This window comes from Poecile atricapillus, chromosome Z (genome assembly GCF_030490865.1).
Source record: "Poecile atricapillus isolate bPoeAtr1 chromosome Z, bPoeAtr1.hap1, whole genome shotgun sequence".
Classification (NCBI taxonomy): domain Eukaryota; kingdom Metazoa; phylum Chordata; class Aves; order Passeriformes; family Paridae; genus Poecile; species Poecile atricapillus.
In genome coordinates this window covers 93,552,215-93,577,722 of record NC_081289.1, presented here as the reverse complement: position 1 = coordinate 93,577,722, position 25,508 = coordinate 93,552,215, and the positions used below count along the sequence as shown (strand labels likewise).

The 25,508-nt window shown below is 40.8% G+C and overlaps 1 protein-coding gene across 1 annotated transcript in view; it reads right to left on the bottom strand.

Annotated features, from left to right (window-relative positions):
* Positions 1-25,027, bottom strand: part of MUSK (muscle associated receptor tyrosine kinase) — a 58,005-nt gene extending 32,978 nt beyond the window's left edge. The window contains exons 1-5 of the mRNA XM_058827907.1: positions 24,884-25,027; positions 20,858-20,984; positions 17,505-17,656; positions 16,057-16,184; positions 15,422-15,563 (exon numbers count right to left, since the gene is read on the bottom strand). Coding sequence (XP_058683890.1) covers positions 15,422-15,563; positions 16,057-16,184; positions 17,505-17,656; positions 20,858-20,984; positions 24,884-24,980 — 646 coding nt within the window. The 5' untranslated portion in view covers positions 24,981-25,027. The remainder of the gene's footprint in view (positions 1-15,421; positions 15,564-16,056; positions 16,185-17,504; positions 17,657-20,857; positions 20,985-24,883) is intronic.
* Between the last annotated feature and the right edge of the window lie 481 nt (positions 25,028-25,508).

The following is a 25,508-nucleotide window of genomic DNA, read 5'->3' as shown; positions in this document are numbered from 1 at the left end:
AGAAAAGCCTGAGATCTTGTTTGCCACTTTTAGCTACATGTTTCTCCTTATCAATATTTCACCATCTTCTGACTGCCCCGTTCGGAATTTGAATATCTATCCCAGCTATTTGGGATGGGAAGGCTTTGTCTGCAAAATTTCAGTTGAACTGAAAAAAAGTATATGCTTTCCACATAGTCTTTCCACCCACTTCTGAACAGCTATGCAGCTGAGATTTGTTTTGACAGATAGCCTAAAAACAGCTTTTGGTCACAGATAAGTAGCAGTGGGAGTTCATTTCAGCATGGAAACCTTTTTGTCATTCAATAAACTCTTGGGCAGGGGCTTTTAGGAAGATTAAGTTTAATGTCAGTGAAAGTGAAAATGGAGATAATATAAATATTACATCGAGATTCTTAATTCTCCTGTGTGCTCCAAGCAATCCCACTGCCTGTGCTCAGTGCCACCTGCCTAAAGTCAAAGCAGAGCAGCATCAGGCTTCTGCCTTACCTCTCAGCAAGGCAGTATGTATGAAGCTCCATCAGTAATAAGCAAAGCTTCAGTCACTGGCCAGAAGCTTTTCTCATGAATAGTAAGTAAAATGAAACCTTTGTCTGAAGTTTCGCTTCAGGCCATTAACACCAGATGGTTATGAATTCAGGCCCAAGTTTTGCAGGCTAAGCTCATAATTATTTTTATACTTCATTTGGAGAAATACTAAACTTTGGGGCCTGTCCTCTGGCAGCAGTTATGGTCACATGGCTCCTGCTGAAGCCAGCATGTTAACTTCCAAAGTCAGAATACAGCCCTTAGTGCATTTCTTGTGCTGCCCAGTGCGCTGCTGGGACCCTTGCCCACCTGATGCTGCTCCCTGACTCTGCTACTCAGATCCTGCCCAATTAAGTTAATACCAAAGTGACAAATTTCCATCACTCAGTTAACTGATGGTGGACGATGGCACGCGTCCTCTTCTGTTCTAGCTGCTCTCCCAAAATCTGCTAGCGTTTTCCAGCCAGGAGGAAAAAATACGCACTTTGAAAATGGCAGTAGCAGGGTGCAAAGCCACGGTAAGTGCTGTGGCTGGCCCAGCTCATGCCTGGCATGGTGCCTATGGGGAGGTCACAAAGCTGCATTCCTCTTCCAACCATCAGCACTGATTACTGCACTTGCTTTAGTAGCACAGCACACTGCTAGGTAAGCAGCTGTCTGCCAGCATAGGGAAGGTAAAGCATCAGACCATTCTTAAAATCCTAAAACATTGAATAGAGGGATAAAAAATCCGTTAACAGCTCCTAAACATTCACATGTTTCTGGTGGGAAGTACCGCATGGAGGGATGGGTAAATAAAATTTGGCCTATAAGGAACTAAACTGATTTCCAAATTGTGGAAGAATTGAAATTCCTTCTATCCCCAGTGCTATTTTGTGTACTTTTCAAGACCTTCAAAATTGAAGTTACATTTTGAATTCTTTAAAATTTCAAGTACTTACATTTGCATGCTTTCAAATATTTTACTTCAACTTCAGCTATGTACCTTAAGTCCATATGTACCTGTACATAAGTGCTGTGTACCTGTAGATGGTATTACAGGTATGAATTGGGGGGGAGGGGGGGATTATATTATTTTACTTTAAAATGAGAAATTTCTTTGGACAAGACCCAGACTTCCTGGGTCCCAACAGGTTTTGGAGCATGGCTGATTGGCTGATCCAGAGACATATTTTCCAATATTAAAAATAATAATAATTAATAAGCTCTTAATAACTTTGGGAAGCAGTATTTCAAAAATAGCATCAGCTATTTCTCAACCAGATAAACTATGGGTAGACGATGGACACACTGAAATTGCTGTCAGACTTGAGTGCTGTGGGAAAGTCAGGATGGGTGCGTAAGTGCAGTCAGTATCACCTTCCTCCTCTGCAAATCAGGGCAGTTATACCGGGATGATCTCAGGGTCCATTTTGGCAACTGCATGAGCAACAAAATCTGTCCTGTATCTAAATGGCAGAACACACACCCCATAACCATAATTTTTCTGCCCCCTCCCTTCACCTCCCCTGCCCCCAGTTCTGCAAGTAAAGAAAAGAGGCAAATGAACAAGTGGCAAATCTGGTGGTTGTGTAGCTAGCAGGAAGAGGTGGGTGAAAGACAGGAAGAGGAAGGATCAGGAAATAGCAATAAATGTTTGCAAAACTCCCATTTTTGGTATGTTCAGGACCTTGTCTTGTTCTCCATTTTCCTCAGAGTGAAAATTTCCAACGATCAGGTGATTTCTAATACTTCCATTACTTGTCTGCTTTTTTCCACATCCTCTTGAATGTGAGTTTTGCCCTTGCTTGTTTAGCTACATTGCCATTACAAGGTTAGCAACGTTTTCATCAATACCAGTGGGGTCTCTGCTCTGGATTTACCCACAGGCATGCCAAAAAGCAGTTAGGGAAAGTGGGCAAAGACAGCTTGCTTTATTTATTTATTTTAGTGGAAAATAAAACAGAGGAGTTATAAATGAAATCCAGACAGCTGAAAGCCAAGCCAGCATGTCAAACTTCACTCCCAAGCCCCTTAATAAGTGTATTTTTTTACAGCCTTGGTAAATGATGTTCTGTGCACTGCAGGGCTAGCTAGGAGGTATCTGTACTGTAGCCAGCTGCTCTCGTTTCTGAGAATTACGTAACGTCATCTAGTCCAAACAGTAGGGCTTTAATTCAGTCACAAAATTTTTGTACTATAAAAAGATTAAAGTAACATGCCCTCCCCTCTGCCTCCACATTGAATGGCTAACTCTTTCCAGGTGACTTTTTTCCCCATTGCCTTTGATTGAGCTGTTTCATTTCCCAGGTTTGGGGTCTGGTCCCACAGTTCTGGCAGATGCCTGCCCTTAGTCTGGGTAAGGCCTATTTTTTTGAAGGCTGTATTTGTCCAGTCACAACCAGACAGCTCTGTAGGTGGGCCGGGGCCATGCTGATGTTTTGAGGAAAGGACAAGGTGATGCCCAGAGCGCCAGTGATGCCTCTTGGGTTTTGCCTTTTTTCTTTTATATGTTCTCTGTATACTTTGCACATATATTTGTAGCTCTGTAGCTTATTGTATTAGTGGCTAGTTTTCCCAGTACTTTTCCATGTCCTTTGCCTAGGCAGAAACACAAAACAAACTCCAGAACTCCAAGCCCGGGGAGATGCAGGGCCTCTATGCTATCTTGGTTCCTCCTTGGAACCAAGGCCTAGAACAACTCTTCAAGATACGTTTTCATGGACAAAGCCAGCGCCAAGGGGGGAAGTCCAGAGAAAGGGCTTGACCTGGGGGGGAATTACATCACCACTTGCCCTCCTAATTTGTGCTTTTTATCAATTATGCTAATTCCTAAAACCTATGGAAATGGTTTTAGGACCATTGGGAGGGTCGGGTTTTGCAGATATCTTTCCATAATTGCCCCTGAAGGCCTTCAAATAAAGATTCACTCTTACACTACTTCCTTATTAAATTATCTAGAGTTTCATTTCCAGGTTGGGAGAAAGGCAATACCAGGACCAATCAAGCACTAGTTTTGGGGTGTGGAGTACATTGCTTTTCACCTAGAGGCCACAGTTGCTTTGGTGAACCCTGTATTTAAGAGAATATGAACACTTTCCCATGTACATGAATTAACCTAACCTGTCAACACCCACAGGTGTTCACATCCAAGAGTTTGTTGCTAGTTCTGTATAGGACTGCATCCCCAGTAATCCAAACCAAGGTAAGGCCACCAGGACCTAAATTTGTGTCGGCAACCACCTGTCAACATTTCCTTCCCACTGCAGCCAAAGCCTGCCTTGACACATGAGCCAGACCCAATGTGCCCATCCTGCCAGGTCTGATATCTCAACCTGCCTCACTTTCCCCAACTGCTTTGTATTTATCAGTGAAACATGGCCTTTTGGGTGATTGAAAACAGGTCTTATGCATAATGTTTTTTGGCAGCTAAGCTGCAGAACACAGTGTGTAAAGGCAAAACTTGTGTGCACAACATAATTTCCTTTGCATCCAGTGTTGTGTTGAGATCCAATCTGTCTACATTGCTGCAGGAACTGGTAAACTACATATTGTCTTGGAAGGTTTCCTGATGAAAATATCCTGGCAAAGACTTTGCACTGTGCAAAATTCATGTGTAACTACTTAGCTAAATTGCAAGCATTTTTAGTTTGTGTTTGCTGGTGTTCCCATAGCTCTTTTGTTCCTGAAGCGTGAAAGGTCAGAATCATTTCTTGTCTGCAGAGGTGTCTCTGGGCTTAGACTTTGCTTACTAAGCCATAAAAAACCATTCTGCTTTCCAGCTGTATGCTCTGAAGAGCCATGAACTGCAACTTTTGCCAGTGAGAAGTCTGTTTGCCTAACTCCCCATTCAGATTCATTCAGCTCATAGCCATTCACTCCTCCTGACAAGCCTATACTAGGCAGTTAAGGAGAGGTAAAAAGTAGAGGGACTACCATTTCCTTCCCACTGGTGAGAAATGAGGGAAGGTCTGATGAATATGTTTTTAAATACATAGAAACCTGAAGAATCTGTATTACCTGCATAAAATTTTTTTAAAAAAGTCTTGAAATACCAGAGCCAAGAACAGGCCACACCATGCTCATGGATCAGAGGTCACAGACACAGGCACACCAAGCTGTCTGCAGCAGCTAATCACATTCCAAGAGCCAGGGCTGACCAGGCAAGACACAGTCTCTGCAGCTGACATGACAGACCTGAATCCCTTGGAGAACAAACAAATTCTCATGCAAGGACAGTTAACCACTCTTCTTGCAGCAGCAGCAGTAGGTTCTGTGAGTGACTTAGCACTTACGAAAAGGGGATGGGTTAATAATTAATTCCCAAGACAACCACAAGGTCAGTTTCACTTTGACCTCCAAGTATTTCTTACCTAAGTTGCAGTCTTTATCTTTTTTTGTAAGTCAACCAGCTAAATGCAAAGAGCAAATCAGCCCAGGCAAAGCTAAAATGAGACACTTCCATTTATCTTTATCAAACTGCTTACCTATTTTATTTAATCAATATACGAACATGCTTAATGCTGGAGAACCACGTGTATACAAGTCATCAAAACAAAAAAAATGTACAAACACAGTAGGAAATCCATACAATCACTGTATTATTTCTCCAAGAACAGCACTATTATGCGCAGGGCCAAAAAGAGCAAGGTAAGGAAGAGCTGTAGCACACTGTAAGCAAGTTGTAAGCAGTACTTCATCATCCACAGATCCTCACCCTTTTATTGTGGTAACCCAGGAAGATAAGCCTCCAATGCATCTGAAATATTGCATTTTGTACAAAATTGCAAGATGCAAGCTCTTTTGGCTCCTGATATATTAATTGTGAGACTTGGGTCTTGTCATAGTCCTTTAAATATCATGCAGCACAGACTAGACTCCACAGAAATATGTAGACACTCAGCCTGGAGCCTGAGGCTATGAAATGAGCGCCTGAGACAATTCAAGATCTGTGTGGAAGTAAGATGGAGCAAAACACATCTCCATCCTGAATCATATGCCTTCAAATTCAAAGCTCTAGTGTCTGATATCAATGCAAATTTTTCTTAGCAAGGCAATAACTTTTCAAGGTAACTTTATTTTAGGGTGGACTCCTAGATTTATAGGTGGTAGGAAAATTTGCATTAGTAGAAGGACTCATGTGATGGTAAACATATCAGCCTCTAACTTCTCAGCTGTGAAAGACTTTACACTGCATGGTGATGTCTCTGGAATCCTAAAAGGAGACACCACAAATACGCAAAGATGTAATAACCAGGAGTAAAATGTAAATAGATAGCTTATATCCTGTGTAACTATATAAAACCTGCTCAGTGCAAGCGTTCATCTCTATATACACAGCAAACACTAGATTCAAGGACGGTGAGGATAATGTGTTCAAATTACTTCCTAAGGAAATGAATGAGGAAATTCTTTTCATGTCAGTACTGGTCTTATATATGTGTTTGGTTTCTTTGAAGGAAAGACCCTTTTAAACCTCCCCATGCTCTGTCTCATCTCATGACTCTGTAGTCATACAGTACAGAGTCATATCAGGTACATTTATCTCTGCCTCTACTTACTTCTGCATGTGAAATTGGAAAGGAAGTTCCCAGCCTCCCGAAGTCAAGGAGCAATTCCTTTGCTTGTTCCATTCATAATCACTACCCATCATGACTGCTGCCGAGGCTACCAGTCTGTGCGCACGTATTGAAATACTTGCAGTCTTCAAATCTTCATAAGTCTCCCTCTCCCTCTCCCTCTCCCTCTCCCTCTCCCTCTCCCTCTCCCTCTCCTTCTCCCTCTCCCTCTCCTTCTCCCTCTCCCTCTCCCACTCTAAGGAACTGAGCAAACACTTACGGGGAATCACTGTGACATCCAAAAATTAGATAATTCATGCATCATCCTAACATCTGGTCTCCACCACTGGGTAACAGGAATGCCATAAATTTAATTATGTGCCATTTGAAAAGTACTTCCTTTTGTCTACTTTAAAGTACTGCTAGCAGTAGCTGCCAGGATGTTCCCTGGTTTGGGGAATAGCAAGGAGCCTGTTCCCTGCTCACCTTATCCATCATGCATGCTTGATTTTTAGTGTTGAAAACTCATCTAACTCCTCCTACATCAGAGATCCATCTTTGTTCCAAATTCTCAGCTTCCTGTTTGATATGCCCTTTTCGTGAGGGTCTGTGAGGGACTCCACCTACTTCAGAATACTTGTCTCCGTTTTCTCTGGTCCCCTTTATCTGATAACTATGGATGTTCTCTGTCCTCCACTCCCCTCATTGTTCTGTGGGAAGCTCATGCTTTCTAGCTAGCCAACTGTTTACAAGAGGGATTTTAACTAACATATCTTTTTTTTCTCTTAAAGCCACAATTCATGCAATGATTTGAGAAGGTCATAAATTTTTCAAGTGCCTTCCCAAGGTCTTTGTTAGGGGAAGGAGGTTTTTGCGAAAGGAAATAGCAGGCTCAAATGCTTTTTAAAGAAGAATTTTGTTTATGTGCTTTGTCTGAAGCCTCATGCTCCCAGGAGGCCTTCACTGCAGCTCCTCAGTGCCAGAGGCCACCCTGTGATAATGACTGGACAGCAGCATGAACCTCATGCCAATGTCACAGCAGAGCAAGCCTCAGGAGTAAACTGAATAGCTCATGCCTGCTTGTCATTTGCTGAAGGTCTGAGGCTGTTTTCTTCCTCCTGCAGCTTGCCCTGTTACTCTGTAATTAGGGCCATGGCTGTTTCTGCAGCCTCAGAGCCTTGGAATGACTCTGGTGAATGCCACAGGTAGGAGGAGATTTAATGAGGTATTTTGGGTTTTCAGTTACGCCCATGCCACCCCACTAAGGTCAGTCAAATACTTTGGTGTAACTACAGGCAGACTTCTTGTTTCCCAGTAATGATCCCACATTCCAAATATTTTGATATTTTTAAAATCAAACTGCTGTATTCACCCTTTACTACCATAGGACATTGCCTGCAGGTACATACTCCAGCACCAACACAAACAGAAAAGCCAACCTTTCCCAGAGTTTCTGCCTCTGCTCAAGGCAGAGCCAAAGACCTCTTCAGTGTTGTTATTGGAATTTCCATGAAGAAATTTCACCCAATACTTAAATGAAGAACGGAAAACTTCCTTGCCAATTTGCTATTTGGCAATTCACCTGACCTCAAACACTGCCTCCAAAGATGATACAGATAAAAATTCAGATTTCACACTGAAATCTAATCTTTGGGAAATGCAGTGCTGACTGTCTGCTTCAGTGGTCTCTTGGTATTTCCCTTTCCTACACCATCTATGCCAAGTGCAGGCAAGTCAACCAAAAAGTGTAAAAAACTTTCTGAATGATATATCAAGAGTCATCTGATTTGAAATACAGACCATCTCTGGCAATCTATCCAAACAGATAGAATTGTCTGCCCTAAATGCATGCTTTTATTTCTGTTACTTGAATTTTGGTGTGTCTTCCTAGTCTGTTGATTTATCTGTGATGTAAATTTGTCCCAAGTCTATATAAGACATCCAAAAAACAGCTGAAGGAAGCTAGTGCTTTACACTTTACAGGGACAGTCTTTTAACTAAATAGCAATGGCACTGCTTTCTATTGTCAACTAGTCTGCCACCCCCTCACTCGCACAAGAACTAGACTAAATTATTAAAATAAAAATCCAGATGAAATCTGGCAGGTCCTTTCTTCTGAAGGGATGGTTCTCCAAGAAAAACCTTCCTATTTTTAAGGCTAAGGCAGTTTTCAGAAGTGGCTTACAGGGGAACATTTTTGTGGCCTGTGGCAGGGTATTATTTTAGTAGCTAGTAATAAGCAATAAAATGTGGCCAGGAAAAGACTTCTATCTACCAGGGCTGGAACACAAAAACGAACAACATCTAAGTCAGGGGAGCCTAAGGAGCTTCTGCACTTGTTTTGATTTGATTGTTTTATATGCTGCCACATAGTAGCACAGGATGAAGTGGAGCAGCAACACTTCAGCAAAGAGATGAATGAAATGGCCTATTAAGGAAAGGGTCAGTTGTCCTCAACCAATGTCTCTTCAGACAGCTGAAAACTGCTGAGAACAAGAGATTGAACCAAAAATATTAATAAATCCATGTAGAATACAGGTCTTTTTTTTGTTTGTTTTAAACATGCTGTATCTTCTAACGTTTGCCCTGGCTAATTTATTTGTTTGTTCCTTTACAGATCTATGCTTGCTAATTTCTAAACATGTGTCTGTAAAGTGATGACTTCAAAACTAAATATTATCACACAGTATACTTCCGGATTCCATGAGTCTCTGGTGCAACAGGCTGGAGATCAAGCTCAGTTTCATACAAATCACAAGTTGGAGTTGCATCTAACTGAGTACAGAACTAACAGGACCATCCACATACTCACTCTCTCCTCTCACATAGCTGTCTCTCTATTTATTGTCTTTTTCTATACTTTTCAACATTAAAAATGCATGACTGAGAAAACTGGAACTTCAGAGGTTTCACTCACTGGATACAACACCTAGAAAGACAGGAAGTTTGCTCATTACCCTAGGAGAACAAAACCCTTTTGCACACCTAGACTATTCACACTGTCTTCCTCCATCAGAAGACTGCCATTCACACTGCTGCTGTCAGATTGGAAGGACACCTCTCAGAAGAATATTTTACCCTCTGTTGTGTTAGTGCCTAATCCACCATAATCCTTTGTACAGCTCAGTGAGTATAATTTCCAGAAAATCCAATTTCCAATAGTTGAAGCTAAATATAAGGCTAAGGCTGAAACATGGCTTATGGCATTTTTTTATTTGTTAGCAGGTGTTACTTCTAAGCAGTCAGAAATTCATGGTCAAATTTTCAATTCCTTTTGTGATTTTTTTTTTTTTTTTTTTTTTAATGAAGAAGGACAAGAGCCCTTCTTCATGTGAAATCTACCAATTCACAAAGTTGTCCCTTCCTTCCCCCAAGGACAGAAGAAATTTTCTCCAAAACAAAGAAAAAAACTGAGCCCAGGTCAGGCAATGACACCTGTAAATCATCACAAAATTTACTGGTCTGTGGCTGTTCTGCAATAGACACTTCTTATTTGATGCAGGAATTACATATAATTTGAACACTGGCTATAAGGACAGTATCTGAAAAAGATAGTGAAAGATTAAAGCAAAATCATCCAATGGAATTCATTTCTCATATTAAGAAAAAATGAATGAGGCAGCTTCACTCTGTTAATAAGTGATAAGGGTGCTCATAACAGGAATATTACCACGCCTCTCACCTCATAAGATCTCTTGGCTTTAAATATATAATTTTAATATCACACAATTCATACATAATGGATATGGAGAATACCATTCTTTACTCAGGTCAGACCTTGTAGACTGTAAGTTTTAGGCAGCAGACCCAGAAGCTGAACCTGAAAAGCTCTTGCATGGCTCTTGTGGGACTGGTCCTGTTAATGGACTGGTTCAATGTCACTGCAAATACCAACAAAAACAAAAATTCCTCCCCTTCTACTGCCTATGTACATAAATAGCTGTCCAATGCATAAAGGATAACGATAAAGGTCTTATAGACGATACAGATTTCAAATGCTCAGAGGAGGTCCAAAAAATGCCTTGGCACAGCCTAATCTTTGTCCCCTGCCCAGAGTTTTCACTTACATTAATGTGAATTTCTGCATTTGATGACAAATCTCAACACTATAGATGGCAATAGCTGCTCCTCTATCTCCAAAGGAGTGATTTCAGACTTCAGATAAAACTGAATCTTGGCCATCTCAGGCAACATCTTGTCATTAGACTTCAGCCTTCAGACATCTGTGTGAATTACCAATCAGGTAAGCCAGCAAATGCTTCTATTCGACCATAGTCCTGAATCTTGGATTTATTCAGGAACCTTTCAGCCAGAGATTCGCTTTGAGAATCAATATAGCAAACAAGAAGAAATCTATGGAAATCCTTTGGCAAAGTAATACTTCATTGAGTGTATAAATACTCTTCTAGGTTTTGCGGAAGTGTACATTACCAAAACTGATAATGCAGTGATTAAAAAGCTAGTTAGCAAAATGCTTAAGATGATAGAAAATGAATACAAAACTGCAGGTCAGAAGTCTAGCCTCCAGGAAATTAAAAACTCATTTCTTGGCAAACAGTCAAGATTATAATATTGTTCCTTTATCTCAATGCACATGTTACCTTCTGTAGACATCAGTGGATGTTGAGGAGCAAGTGGAAGTCATCTTCATATTCTAATTTTAGCAGACCCAACAAATTCAGCATTTCTTTTGTATTTAGCTTTGCAGAGTAGTGTGGAAAAGGCTTGTTTCTGCCTGTTGCACTTCAGCTCCATGCCAGACTACTTTCACTAGTCCTTTTTTTCATAAGCTGAGTGGGCTGCAACTAGAAGAACCAAGTGAGGAAAAGACAACCATGCAGCTTCTGCACAGCTATGAACCAGCTCACTAGTGGAAAACCAGTTTATAACAACCCTAGCAGATGTCAGAACGAACCAACCTGACTCCTCTGAGACATTCCTCAGAACTAAACCAAAGACATGTATCATTTTACTACAGGAAACACCAAGATCATAAAAATTGTGTGTAAGTCTTCCTCAGGAGCAATGCCCATCTTGCATAGTCACTCATTTGGCTCCCTTGGCCAGTGCCTGCCTCTTGTATCCCTGCTCCTTCCCTTATCTCCTGAGCCTGTTCCCTGATGTCAAATCAATGGCATGCTCTATGGCCTGTTTCTTCTCCTAATACCCTCCAGGCACTCCACACAGACTTTCAGTGAGGACAGTGCTGTCCATAGACTCAACACAGTTCTCAGTAAAGAACCCAGCTCTTCCCACAAACCAAACAATTAGATCCATTATGATTGTGTATCTACCACTTGTGGATTATATCTCTTAAGAAAAAAATCTATTTCACCATTATCCAAATTCATCTGAGTTTGCCCCAGACTTTGAGAAAAGATGCAAAAAGGCAGGCTTTTTAATCCTTTTAGTTAAAATCCTGACTCAGGATTATAATTTATGACCTGAGCCCTGGTGCCCTGGGAAAGCAAACAGGCTGTCCTAACCTGGGACAGGTCTCTTCTCTTCATGGTGAAGAACTCACAGAATCCTTATCTTCACTACATTCACTGATGAAAATCAGGAACTGAAAAATCAGTTCCACTAAGAGAGGCCTTCAGTGCTTTCTTTTTCCTGACAAGAACTGCACCTGAATTTTCATCTAAAACTTACTGCTCAAATTATTTCCACTTTGCTTTAAAAATAATAAAACCTTAAAAATAATAAAGTTGTTCTTTAAAAGTAATAAATAGAGGACAGTATTATGAATGCTGAGGAAAGCTTACAAGGAACAAAGGAAAAAATATTTGGAAAATCAAAATAGCAGCATTTTTCAAACAGTTCTACCTTGGACCACTGAAACCAGATAAGTAGTACTGTAAGGTACCTCAGTAGTGTAAATACTTGGGCCAAGACTGTTGTCTGTTTGAACAAATGGATCCTGCACAGTTCACTCTATGTACTTGTGGCTTGTTTCAATTTCTGGGTGAACTTGAGCAAGTAATTTACTCATGTACCTGACCAAAAGTACATTTAGGAGCCTGATTGCTTGCAGAAGGTAGAGAGTCAATCCTTCAAGAGCACCTCTGACTTTTGAACAATGCCTGAAGCTAATTGCAGGATGCAGAAGCCTAGAAGACAAGGGGCTAATGTGTATGTCCCAAACACATATCTGTGGAGCCAAGCAAGGATTGTTGGTACCAACAGCCGATTACCAATCACGACTGGAGAAAGGAGCCATGTGGAAGTAGGGCAGAACTTTTCTAGGACAAGTATCCTTGTTCTGGCTCCTGGAGCTAAGCACAGCAGAGTACAGCTGAGGCACAGGAATAAGGCCAATGGCAGGCCTGGAATGTAAGGGGGGATCAAGAGCACACAAGAGCCCTAAAGCCCCCCAACCCATTTCCAGAAAGATCTACAAGAATGGGCTGCGCATTTGCATAGAGAATGAGAAACTTAGCTCCAGGGCACAGAAACTTCAATATAAAAAGGACTACAAATCCTGGACACTCCAGGGGCCTGCATACCCCATCAGATGGATTGATGATGGAGCCAGGACTGGTGATATCTACCATCTTCCGTTCTTCTTTTCATTCTCTCTCCTCTTTCATCCATCGCTCTCTCAGTCTCTTTCCTTTCATTCTAGCCTTTTATCCAAAACCCACTGCCCCATTCTTATATAGGAGGTCAGAGATTACCATACACATCTCCATGCCAAATGTGTTATTTATTAATAAAACTTTGTAAGTTTTGGCAGGCCCTCTTACTTTTGTCATTCCTTTTGACCACAAGGACCTATGATCCTTGGATGCTCCCTTCCATGTAAGGGTGGGATGCCACACTGGACTAATGCTAGACCCATTAAAATGGAAGCACACAGCACATCAAGATCCATGTGATCCAGCTCTGGCTAAGCATAAGTATTTACACTGCTCTTTAAATGGATCCTTGCCTTGACTTAAATATTCGTAGTGAACCAGCCATGCTTATTCATTTTATTTTAATATTAAACCACACTAAGCAGGCTGGAAACTCCAGTAAATACTAGGACTAAGATTTAAAAAACAAAAGTACAGTAAAGTACAGAGAAGCAATAAACAACTATTTTCATAAATTTTGTGAACAAAATGGGTGCTCAAAGAGTACTGTAGCGTGATTTTCCTTCTTTGAATTATTTTAGTGTATAATTTATTTGGAGTTATTTTTAAATGCTGATACTAATGGGGTAGGAGAGGCAGGAGGGGAGGGATACCAAAAATAATAGAAGAGGTGTGTGAAGGTCGTGTGTGCACATACTTTCTTGCAGGCATACACAGGTATGCTCACATGTAGTTATGCTAAATATCCATGTAAATTAATCTAAAATACCATGAGAGGAAGGGATTTGTATGCACAGCAAGCTGCTGGATCTGGATTATGAATGTTGTTGTCAGTTTGAACAAATGGATCCTGCGCAGTTCACTCTATGTACTATATCGGGACTGATACCTCTGGATTTTGGAAGCCAAAAATATAAACCAAACTTGTGTTAAACAAACTATAAACCAAAACTAGTTTGGATGGCCACCTGAAATTAGGTATATTATATAGGTAAATTATAGCAGAGAACCAAGGTGAGCCTGGAAGAAAGCATTTATTTGTTCATCCAACACACGACTGGAACAGGAGGGGATAATTTGTGTGGGAACATTGACCTGCCACTAATCAATTAGAAACTTATTTTCTACATTTTGAGAAAGCACACATACACACCCCAAGTAGGGTCTTTTTGGTTTATTTTGCCAGTCCTTGAATTAACAGGCCGTTGCATAATTCTGGAGAAGGAGAAAAACCAAGAAATCCACCTTAGCAGCCTAGATTTTTGGTGTAATTCCAGCTTGCTTTTAGATTCCGTAAGTGGCTGTGGCAGCAAAGAATTGCAGTGCTGGAGGCTCTTCAGCATTTGTGTGTGTGGCACCAAGTATCTGCCACTCACAGTTTAACTCTTGGCAAGCCTTTGCCCATTGCCTCAATGACGGGGGCCAAACTAAAACCCAGGACTAAGCTGTTCACATCAAATCTGACTGTTTTCATCTTGTCTCATCATGTTTACCCTGGGAGAAGTACAGCTCTGAATCTAGGTAAAGTATAGCTGCCTTCCTGTTTTAAAGCTATTTAAGGAATTTCTAACGAACATGGTCTGTATGTATAAATATTAAAACTTGACCCAAAAAAACTGAAAAAATTATGAATTTTTTAGGAAAACAGTAGACCTACAGTGATGTATAATTGGATCTAATATATCTGATACTGCTCCCAGAAGGAAATCTACGTTCCTCTTAGAAATGGGATTGCACACTAAGTAACCTCTTAGTTCCAAATGTAAATTACAATAGTTCTTTGAAGCTTACTAAGAAAATGAAGACCCTTTTCTACTTTCTGCATTACAGTCATCCTGAATTAGAAATAAAAATTAGTTCATCCGTTAAATCAGTCATTCCCCCACTCACTCCACAAGCCCTTGCCCAACCCAAATTCTCTTACAACATCCAGGAAGACAGAATGCCTTGTTGCCAACATTTGGGTACCCCTGTCTACTGTTTTCAGCACTCTGAATCTGGTGGTGGTTTACACCACAAAGCAAATACCTTCTGTACATAAGAATTGGACACAGTACATAAGGACCAGAAACTGAAACATCAATTTGGTGTTCATTTAGTGGGCAGAAAATGTTCAGGTTCATAAAGGTAAAAGTTCTCCTCTCCTCTCCTCTCCTCTCCTCTCCTCTCCTCTCCTCTCCTCTCCTCTCCTCTCCTCTCCTCTCCTCTCCTCTCCTCTCCTCTCCTCTCCTCTCCTCTCCTCTCCTCTCCTCTCCTCTCCTCTCCTCTCCTCTCCTCTCCTCTCCTCTCCTCTCCTCTCCTCTCCTCTCCTCTCCTCTCCTCTCCTCTCCTCTCCTCTCCTCTCCTCTCCTCTCCTCTCCTCTCCTCTCCTCTCCTCTCCTCTCCTCTCCTCTCCTCTCCTCTCCTCTCCTCTCCTCTCCTCTCCTCTCCTCTCCTCTCCTCTCCTCTCCTCTCCTCTCCTCTCCTCTCCTCTCCTCTCCTCTCCTCTCCTCTCCTCTCCTCTCCTCCAGTCTCCTCTCCTCCAGTCTCCTCTCCTCTCCTCTCCTCTCCTCTCCTCTCCTCTCCTCTCCTCTCCTCTCCTCTCCTCTCCTCTCCTCCAGTCTCCTCTCCTCTCCTCCAGTCTCCTCTCCTCCAGTCTCCTCCAGTCTCCTCTCCTCGAGTCTCCTCGAGTCTCCTCGAGTCTCCTTATGAACGCAATACTTCAGGTTAATTCAAGTTAACTGGGTATGCACAAGGGGCTGGGACATGGAGCTTGAATCTGGTTCAAAAGTCACTCACCTTCCACAACCACTGTTGCAGGTTTTGAATAGGCTGTCCCCAAACTGTTCTTGGCCACACAACGATACTGTCCTGCATCTTCTCTCTGAACATTGTGAATCCTTAAATTCCCGGAATCGAGGACAGCAATGCGAGCAGTCTCCTGCCAGAGGAAGGAGCAATTGAGGTGGGGACTCTACGTTTTGATGCACACAAACAGCATCAAAAATCTATTTACAAGGATCAAAGGCTTACATGCATGAACACTATACATTTTGTCCTATGACTTACAGATCTGGGACCAGCTCTTCCTACTCAGCATTGTCATGACATACTCACCCACTGCTGTTTTTGAAGATCAGTGAATTATAGCTTCAAAAGAGTTCTTATTTCAGAGTACACTTGCAAGTGGTTTTCTCAGTATTTGGCCATACTTAGTAGTAACAAGCATGTATCACATAAAATATAGACACACATAGAGCATTACGTTTGTATGTAGAATTATTGCAGATGAAGATATTTATGAGATGAGCCCTCGATTTTCGAAATGTTTCCTTTCTAGATACTAGAATTTACAAATACTATAATTAATGCTAATATCTAACACAGTACCTTTAGCAAATATTTAGCTTTACTGAAAACCATTTTCTACTTACCTTTACAACTGTTTCTCCTTTGACCCATGAAACAGAAGGTTTTGGATTCCCCATTGTAGTGCATGGAAGAACAGCCTTTAACCCTTCTATTATTTCCACATTTATAGGTGGACGGGTTATTTTGGGTCCTAAAATTTTAAAAGCCAAAAATTAAGGTTGAAATGAAGCTAAGGGATACTAGAATGAGACAAATTCAGAAATTACATCAATAAATCTTCTGCTTTTTCTGTGTATTGCTGCAAGATAGAGCAGTCTTTCTTGGTTATGAAGTGCTTTGGTAAGAAAGAACTTTCTTCAGCACAGCATTCAGTTTCAGTTTATAGATGCAAAAGCAGCTAACTTGCATGGGTTATTTGTTTTCCTGAGTGGAGTTTGACAGTCATTTGAATTAAGACCTGGGCTAAAATCCAAATTTAGATAAGTGTATTTCCAGTTTTGAAGAATGTTAGCATTCCAGGTTCTGACATTCTTCACTGCGTAAACACTGTCTTGTCTCAAAGCCCAGATCTGGATTGAATTGATTTTGAAAGAGTTTTAACCCTGACTTGCCTCTAGCTCAACAAGAAAGGCATGTAAACACAATTAATGTCCTTAACCGAAGGATTTATAACTATGCTAGTGAAAAGGACAATCAAGCCTTAAAGAAAAAGCAATCAAACTCCCATAAAATTAATGAGGAATAAATTTAAATTAATTTTACTGAAAGAACATGGTGTGTCTTAGTCTGAGCTGAGTGTATAAAAGATCATCATCTCAGTATTTCTGGAGATCTGACATTTTGAGGCCCTTGCATGATAATGAACCAGCAGAAAAGCAACCTTCAGAGAGCATTGCCTCCTGGCCGCCACCTGCAAGTGACTGAAATGATGCAGAGTTCCAGAATTACCAGACCTCGAAGGTCATCTCATCAGCACAAACAAATCCTTTCCTACAAACAGATGCTTTAGCCAGAATATACCTCTGCTGCCCTTTAAAGTGTTTGTGTAAATAACTCCAGCCATGCGAGTGGCTAGCAACATGGTGCTCCAGACCATTCAACGCTGCTATTGAAAGCATCTGAACATAATTTAATTGATTTTTGCCATCCTCAGGAAGAAATCTGATTAGTGAAATTTTACATTTAAAATTCACCAGGGATTTATGCAGTATTGCCACAGAGGTCTAATCTATCACACTGTGCCTCTCTTAGAGTTTTGCACAAAGGGCATTCTTCAAAGCATCAGTTTTCATCTTCTGATCTTAGAATAAGTATGTGTTATTCAAAGTGAACAATCCCAATTGCATCAAGTTATGATCCCATATGCCATGTCTCTGACTCAAAGAACTGCACCCAGCTTCACAAGAACATGGATCTGCCCTGAATGTGGATCCCCAGGTGCCACATATGAGAGTCTTTCAGGCTTTGGATTCAACACATGGTGTCAGGAAGGAATGGCATTCCCACTTACTCATTTTCACCTGGAGAGCCCCACAGCTCTGCGCAGCTGCTCCAACCCCATTATCTGCCGTGCAGCAGTACACCCCATCATCGCTGTCCTCCACACTCAGGATGGTCAGGAGCTGCCCGTTCCTCTGGATGCTGTACCGGGTATCAAACAGCCTGCAGGGCACAACACAGGTTGTCAGGGACAGGCAGGGACAGAGAAGGGGAGCTGTGTTTGAATAAGCACACTGCTGATGTCACTACAAATGGCAATAAGTTTTACTTTTGATTTTCCACCCGCTAGCAGAAGGAAAGGTGATGAAAATTCTGAGTTCAGCCTTAAGATTCAGATTCTCTCTATACCATGCAGGTCCTGACTGTCACTAGTGTAGTGGCAGTTCTTCTGCCACCCAGACATTGCTAAAATAAGTAGGTGTCATGTTTGGGATTTTGACTGGCCAAGGACAGGCATGAGCACAAATAATCTTTTCCAGCCAGGTCCTGTTTTAGGTATAATTCTCAGTGTAAGAGAAAGATGCTTATATAGGAACTAGAGCTGCGTGAAATTGTTTAAAGAACACTTCTTAAGGAAAATTGAAACAAAACAAAAACAAAACACCAAAAAAAAACCACAGTATTTTTTTTTTTTATTAAACAGATAAAGTTATGGAAACATTTTTTTTACATTTATGAAAAAAGACACAAACCAAAAACCATGAACTTTGGTGTCTACATCCTGGAGTGGTTCTATCTATTTGTTTTGAAAAAAAAAACCAAACCAATGAACAAACAAAGAAATGTACTGAAGCCATCTGAAAGTTAGATTCAAGAATAGCTATAGTTTAATGACAGCAGGTTTAACCTGGATATTTCAGAGAACTGAAGAAAGCCCTAAAGCTGGAGCAACAAAAATATAGGATATTGTAACAAAGTATGTGGAGCAAAGATCAATTTAAAATCTGAGCATGACAAGAGAAGTGTGATATATGAGTAGGGAGGATGTATGTATTCAAATGTGAGAGCCAGTGAAAGCAGAAAGAAAGATGGTGAAAAATCAGAAGTCTGTGCTATTGATTTTCATTCCCAACTGCAAAATCACAATAAATAAAAATAAATAGTATAAGTAGACACCACAAACAGTAAATTTCTTTGTGTTTTCTTTTCATTCTTTTGTTGATGCTTTTAGGAAACACCTTCATGCAATCGGACTTTGATCCTGATGAACAGTGGCAAAACGGTTCTGACCTGAAGTCACAAATATCTGATTACTACATATATCAGGTTTTGTTTTTTACTGTTAAAAATTGTACAGTAGTCATTGACTAATCTGAAAGTACCATTTATGATGTTTTAAGCATGTTTTTTCATGCTTGGCAACAGCATTTCACCATTCAGTATTACATCTCTCTCCTCTTTTCCAATGTTGGAAGAACGACTGCCATGAAGTCATCCATGGTGTAAAAGACATGCTGACTCTGTCCTCTTTCATGGAGAGAAAAAGGCTCATTGTGGGCAGACCTAGTCTGGAAGATGGGACAGGTACCATTTCAGTCAGCACAGGGCACCTGCTGGTTTACTTATGCAAGTTTTGATGTCATAAGGAAAGGCACATCCAGAAGACTAGTGCTGACTGTATTCTCTGCCCTTGCTCTATTTCCACTGAAGCTGAAAGTTTACATACTCTTTTGTTTTGAAGGTTAATTTTGCTGTCTGTCCAGGATGCTGGGACATTTTGCAAGAGAAGAAAATTTTGGAAATCAAATAACTGATATTAATTGCTTTCAATAACTAGGCCTTTTGAAGTTTGATACACACACAGGCACAGAAATACATTTATGTGGGTTTTTTCCAGAAAAAAAGAGTCTTCTGATCTGATGCTTTTCCATTGTGCAAATACTTTCATCTGAGTTTTTAGGAAGTAGCAAATATATTCAGCTTATTTTTCCTGTCTTTGGCCTGAGCTTCTGTATCCAGCAGTACTGAATATTAATGCCATATGAAAGTGAAACACTTGCTGTTATTAATGCTGCTTCAGAAGTCCCAGTGGAGGAATGAAACACCTGAGCTCTATGGCCTTATCAGAAAAGGTGATTTTATCTTTATTTTCCATTATGGTCAAAGTACTGTGCCTCAGAGAGAGAGTGGAATGGCTTTAAGGAAGATGTGTTGGAATTCTGGAAGAGGAGATTGAGGTGATAAATGATCTGGCCTTCAAATTACCTTAGAACACATGGAGAATTATAAAGACATAGGGAGAGAAAAGCACAGTTCTTCATGGATGGCTTTTTCTTCCTGCTTTGATTATCAGTCATGGCGTCACTGATGGGAAAGAAATTAGGAGAAACTTTTGGAAATAACATCCATGGAAGTTCAGACCTCCATGCAAGAACAAAGCCAGGGTCAGAAGATTAGGGCCAAATTTTGCTGAGATTGCAGAAAATGAAAAAAATATATTTCTGAAGGCCTATATTCATATTTGTCATTTTCTGATTTGTCCTACTCTAAAGCAGTTTTCCAAGCAGTGAGACCCCCTTCTGTGCTGACTGATTTGGAGCCTCCTCTGCCAGTGATTCAAAGGCTTTTTGGATATTTGACCACAACAGTGAGAATCATGTTTCAGGACTGTCTGCCCACCATGGACATCTCCTGTGGAGGACAGGTATTGACTGTGTTACACAAAGGTTGTGCTGCATTTTCCCTCACAGAGGAAGTCACTTACAGCTATTTAGAATGAGAAACTGATGCAAAACCATGCGGCAGATGTAATGTGATTTCAGAGCTAGAAGATCAAGTACAGTTTACTTATAGAAACCTGTCAACAGCAAAAGGGAAAAAGCAATGGTAGCAACTTCCATAACACATTTCCAGACTTCCAGAAGTCTGCCTTCTTTGTTGACGTCTTCATGTCTGGTGGTTAACGTCTTAGACTGCATAACAATGAGAAGACAATTTCCAGATCCAGAACTAGAAGCAAACAAGAAAGGCATAGAACAACCCATTCCATGCAAAGTTTCTGAGCACATTGAGACAGACAAGTCCTGCTAAGCTCCTTTTAAATATTATACAGTGTCCTCATCCTTCATAAATGCATAAACTGAGGAATAGAGCAGACTGAATTGTCTGAAGCTGGAGAGAAAACTCCTTTCGTAGCTTTCAGCAGAAACCAACTCTCTGCAAGCTCAAGTGTGTGAAGGTGCAAGAGCAGCCCACAAGTGCTCTTACCACTCCCTCAGAAATACAGAACCCTATATAATTACAGCCACTTATTTTCTCTCCTGCCACAGGCCCATTTTTATGTCCAGATATATTCTGTATCATGAAAGAAAGCACTGACAATTTTGGCAGGAAGTGCTGGTGAGGGCTGGGGTTGCTCCCTACCTGATGGGAATGCTGTTGCGTGTCCATGTAATCTCCGGCTCAGGATATGACTCCACTACACAGACAAACTTGGCAACATCTTCTACCAGGGCATCCACTGTTTCCAGAGGAGTGCTGATCAAGGGAGCTGTGTAAAGGAGAGAAAACGAGAACACCTTCTGGTGCCAACTGGAGAGAGTTACATAGTCTGCCAAACACCTTTGGTGGAGGAAGCCATGTCTCTGCAGGGTCACTCAATGGCATTTTCCCTTGAGGCCTCACCATAAGATGCAAAACAGAGCAAACCAAGCTCCAGCAAGCTCAGTGCATCCCATGTTTCTGACCCACCTCTTCCTCGAGACTCACAGCAACAGGGGAGCATGCTGCAAGGACACAGGAGAGGCTGAGTCCCACTGCTACAGGGATGGCATTGCATAGGCTGGAAGTGCAAGGGGCAGCACACAAATTGAAGCCAAGCTGACTTGCCCCTGCAGTAGGAGGAGTGCCTCCTTATTACAGCATGAAATTTGGACTTTTTTGGTCATTATTACAGGATTTATTCACTCAACTATTTATCTTTAAAAATCAAAACCAAGCAAACAAACAAAAAACAACAACAAAACCTATTATGTACGAACACCAAATCCATTATATAGCACTATACTTTTTTAAGCCGGGCTCACAAAGACCATTCAGGTAATTCAGATTTCATGACTAAGACACATTCTCTTGCTCTCACAGTTTCTAACCAAGTAGCATGAGGGTTAGAAGTTGAATAGCTATGTCTAATGCTTATTATCACAGTCCTGTTGTCATACACGACTTGAATGTATCTTTAGAAACATTTGCCGTCGCTCTGGTGAAAGACTTGAAGCACAGCTGGAAGGGATCAAAGCATAAGCCTAGCCACTTGCTTTCCCTGCTCATGGTATTCATTGCAGCCACTGCCTCCTGATTGTCTTGATCAGTGGCTGCAAGAGTCACACATCCATATTGGTTGGACTGAATTTCATTGACAACTCTGCTGAGATAAACTAGTTTTTACCGTATTCCTGAAACACTCCCTTGTAAATATATAATGGATCAGGAGTCTTCTTGTTCCTCACTGAGTATAGCAGTACCTGGCCCATTATTTTTTCCAGAGAATCCCAGCTGCTGTGTATCTACTGGCCCTCTTTAGTACGATGAGATTCAAATTTAGGTAAAAAATAACCTATATCCATTTTACCCTTCCCATTCTAAACAATAGACAAAAGAGAAGACATTCAGATTTAAGTGACTGAGAATAATAGAAAGTCAATACTTTAATCCTTTTTTCAATTTACATGGAAGTTGAAATTAGAATGTCTTTGGAGTTCTGCCAGAATGAAGCTAGAGGAAGAAAGGATCAGCTTCCACTATCAGGTTTATATAAAACTCTAAATGGTTGTAACGTTTCATTAGAATGACTCTGCCTCAATAATATTTCTAGTTTCTATGGATTTGGATTGTATCATTGATTAACAATAATGACTATAATTATGTAAAACTCAAAACTACATCTAAGATAGCTCCAAAGACCATTGTTTAAGATCACTGCTTCAAATTGTATCATGCATCATGATACACCTTTATTAGGTCATGTTGGGTCACATTAAACAGAAATAATAATCTGTATTTTTCCCCAGATGAATCACATGCCAGTGAAACCAAGTGGAAGATTTCTATAAAGTCTTCATTTTTCTGCTACTGATGGTTGTCTTAGGAGAATAAGCCACAGTGATGGTTATCCTGTCTAATTCGAATGAGAGGTTGCTACATCATGACAGTTTACTGGGGTGTGATGGCATTAACCCCAGAGTTTTGCAATATAATTTCATATAGTATGTTATTGTTGCTGTTGTCCACATTCCTTGATCTCTGGAAGAATGGTTTTCTAACCCTGAGAAATGTAAATTTTTACAGTAACAATAGTTCAAAGCAATCAGTTTTATAACTGTTGTAACGATAAACGCAGCCACTCCGATAAGTAATAAAATTACATTTATACCAAGAGCTGGTATGCATAATGATAGTATTTTGTTCCTTGGGCAAATAAGACCTGTCACGTTTCTATATCAAATAAATTTTCTAGAAACCTTTTAAGTGTGTCTTTTGTTCAACAGATGACAGAATATTGCATAGACATGATCTGACCTGATACCTTTTGAAAGCCATACAGCTTTTTGGGCAGAATCAAGCCTCGTGCTTGCAAAAAAATAGTGTCCAAACTGACAGCACTACAATAATGGGAAAATAAATTATTTTAAAGCTCCTTCCCAAGTTCTACATCATCAGAGAGCAACCATGACAGAAACAGGGATGTATAATTTTCTCATACGCTCTTTTCACCTTTGTGATACTTAACCCAAGTAAGGACAGTGGGCAGCGGAACATGCCGTCATTTTGTGAGGCAGCAACAGAGTCCCAAAATGGCTGAGATGGTACGTACATCTAAAAGCCATCTAAACAGCCTGGGTGCTGGTGTCAGTCCATGCTTTCTCCAGAAAGCACTCTAAACTTATGATGCGTGCATTACCAAATTTTAACATATGAAAATAAAATCTAGACAATGTGCAGACATATCTATCATCACATAGAAACGGAGCCAGGCCTTTCCATGTGCGTATATTGGGCTTTCTGATATTTTTAAGGTATCCTTGTGGCTTTAAATTAATTGAAAATAAATTAATTTATATATGTGTAAAGCCACACAGGTGCCATTTTTCTGGATGTCAGCTGTAGTTTCCAAAGATAGAAAAATTACCCAAGGCTGGTCACGGGACCATGAGAAAGCCAAATCTCCTTCTATCCCCAGCCCACCAGAAGCTTCCAAATGCCTTGGGTTTGGATTTGGATTCACACTTTTGAAACCAGACCAAGCAGGCAAACCAAACAGAACCAGTCCCTCTGCAACATTGCAGACACCTGGAGAAATTGCAGTTCCTATGGTAAAAAACAGCTCAGCAGTGATGTCCTAGAAAAGGGAATGTATCTGTTCATTACACTGTGACACCAGGAAAAAAATCTATCACTGTCCTCTTTGTTTTTCCTGTGTTTCCAATACCACTTGTCTTACCACAACATTAAAAAAGTGTAAAGTTCACAAACTTACTTTAGTGCCTTAGGCAAATACTAACATTTTTATTTCAAAACATTTTTATAAAAAATACACATTATTCCCTTTTTTTTTTCATTTTGGGAATAACGTGACTAACTATTGTAAAAGCATAGCCCTACAAGAGCAGCAATGTTGGCCTATTGTGTGAATACTGGCATTCCCCTTAAGATTTCATTTTGTTTTCCTGAAGCTGCAAAGTTTCTAGTAAGCGTTAAATTGCACCAGATCATCACCATTCAGCAAAAATTGTTCACAAAAATTCACATTGTTACAAAATGGTATGTCCAGAATGCTGGTTGCATTTCCTACCTCAGACTTTTCTAAACAGATTTTTTTACCAAGTTTTTTCTTGGCTAAAAGTGCATGTGTGTGTGTATGTATGTGCGCACACAAGATAGGAAATATGATAACTTCTATGTCAAATACTATGACAAACGTTGCATATTTGTACTTATATACATATTCTTTGTAAAGACATCATAGATACTTATTTCTTTTGAAGTTTTATATACCTACAAACCCGCATAGGTGTGCTGAATACAACAAATCTTGGATTCTGCAGAAACTGGTGCTACCAGCCATTAACAGTTCTGAGCCTCCTTTCACATGAGAAATTTACATCCTACCTAGGCTGAACCCAAAGGTCGCCCTGCCTATTACAGTGGACTATGTGCTTTTCACAGACAAAGAACCTCCAATTCTAAACACAAATATGAGAATATTTTCACTGATATCCTTCTAAAAGAGTATCTAAAAGGATAGTGACCATTGAAAGCAGACCAGTTTTGTCCTTTTTGGGAATGCTACAGCACCACCTACCCCACCGTTACCAGAGACACCTTCCCCTCTGCAAAACCTCCTTCAGCAAATAGCAGAAGAAGAGCAGGAAAAAGCCCCTCCAAGCAAACCTTTCAGAAGTGTCTCAGCCAAGCTAAGGGCTGCCAGGGTGAGGACGTGCAGCAGGGGCACCTTCAGCAGGTCATTCATGTTTGATCCAGAAGGCATTCAGCTCCTTCAGGCAAGGCGTGCGGACCTCCCAGCCGGCTGCATTTCGGAAGTGGTGTGCAAGCAGAGCTTCTCTGCGAGTGACAGAGTGGGGTCTGAGAGATCTAAGTATAATCAGGAATTCTCCCACCCAGTGGTGGTGATGGACGTGGCCAGCTGGTGTGTATCCACTTTGGTCAGTGAAAGCGTGGGGCTCATGAAACAAGAGAAAGCAAATCCCTTCTGAATTCCTTCTAAGCAAACAGAGAACAGTACAATGGGTAAATGCACTTCCAGGGCAGTATCCTACCCCAGTGTTGCAAAGTCACCAGACCTTTATTCCAGCACACTGTAAGTGCAGTAGTAGGAAAAAATGCTTGCTACTGCCTTTTCCTTCATCTTAGTCCCCCTCTTTTCCACTTTTTCTGGTCTCGCTCGCACACACTCCCTCTTATTATAACCTTTCAAGATTGGCTGTAATATGCCACCTGTTGCCCTGCTGATAGTATTTCTTTTCTTAACAGATGCATTTGCTGGAGCAGAAGAGGT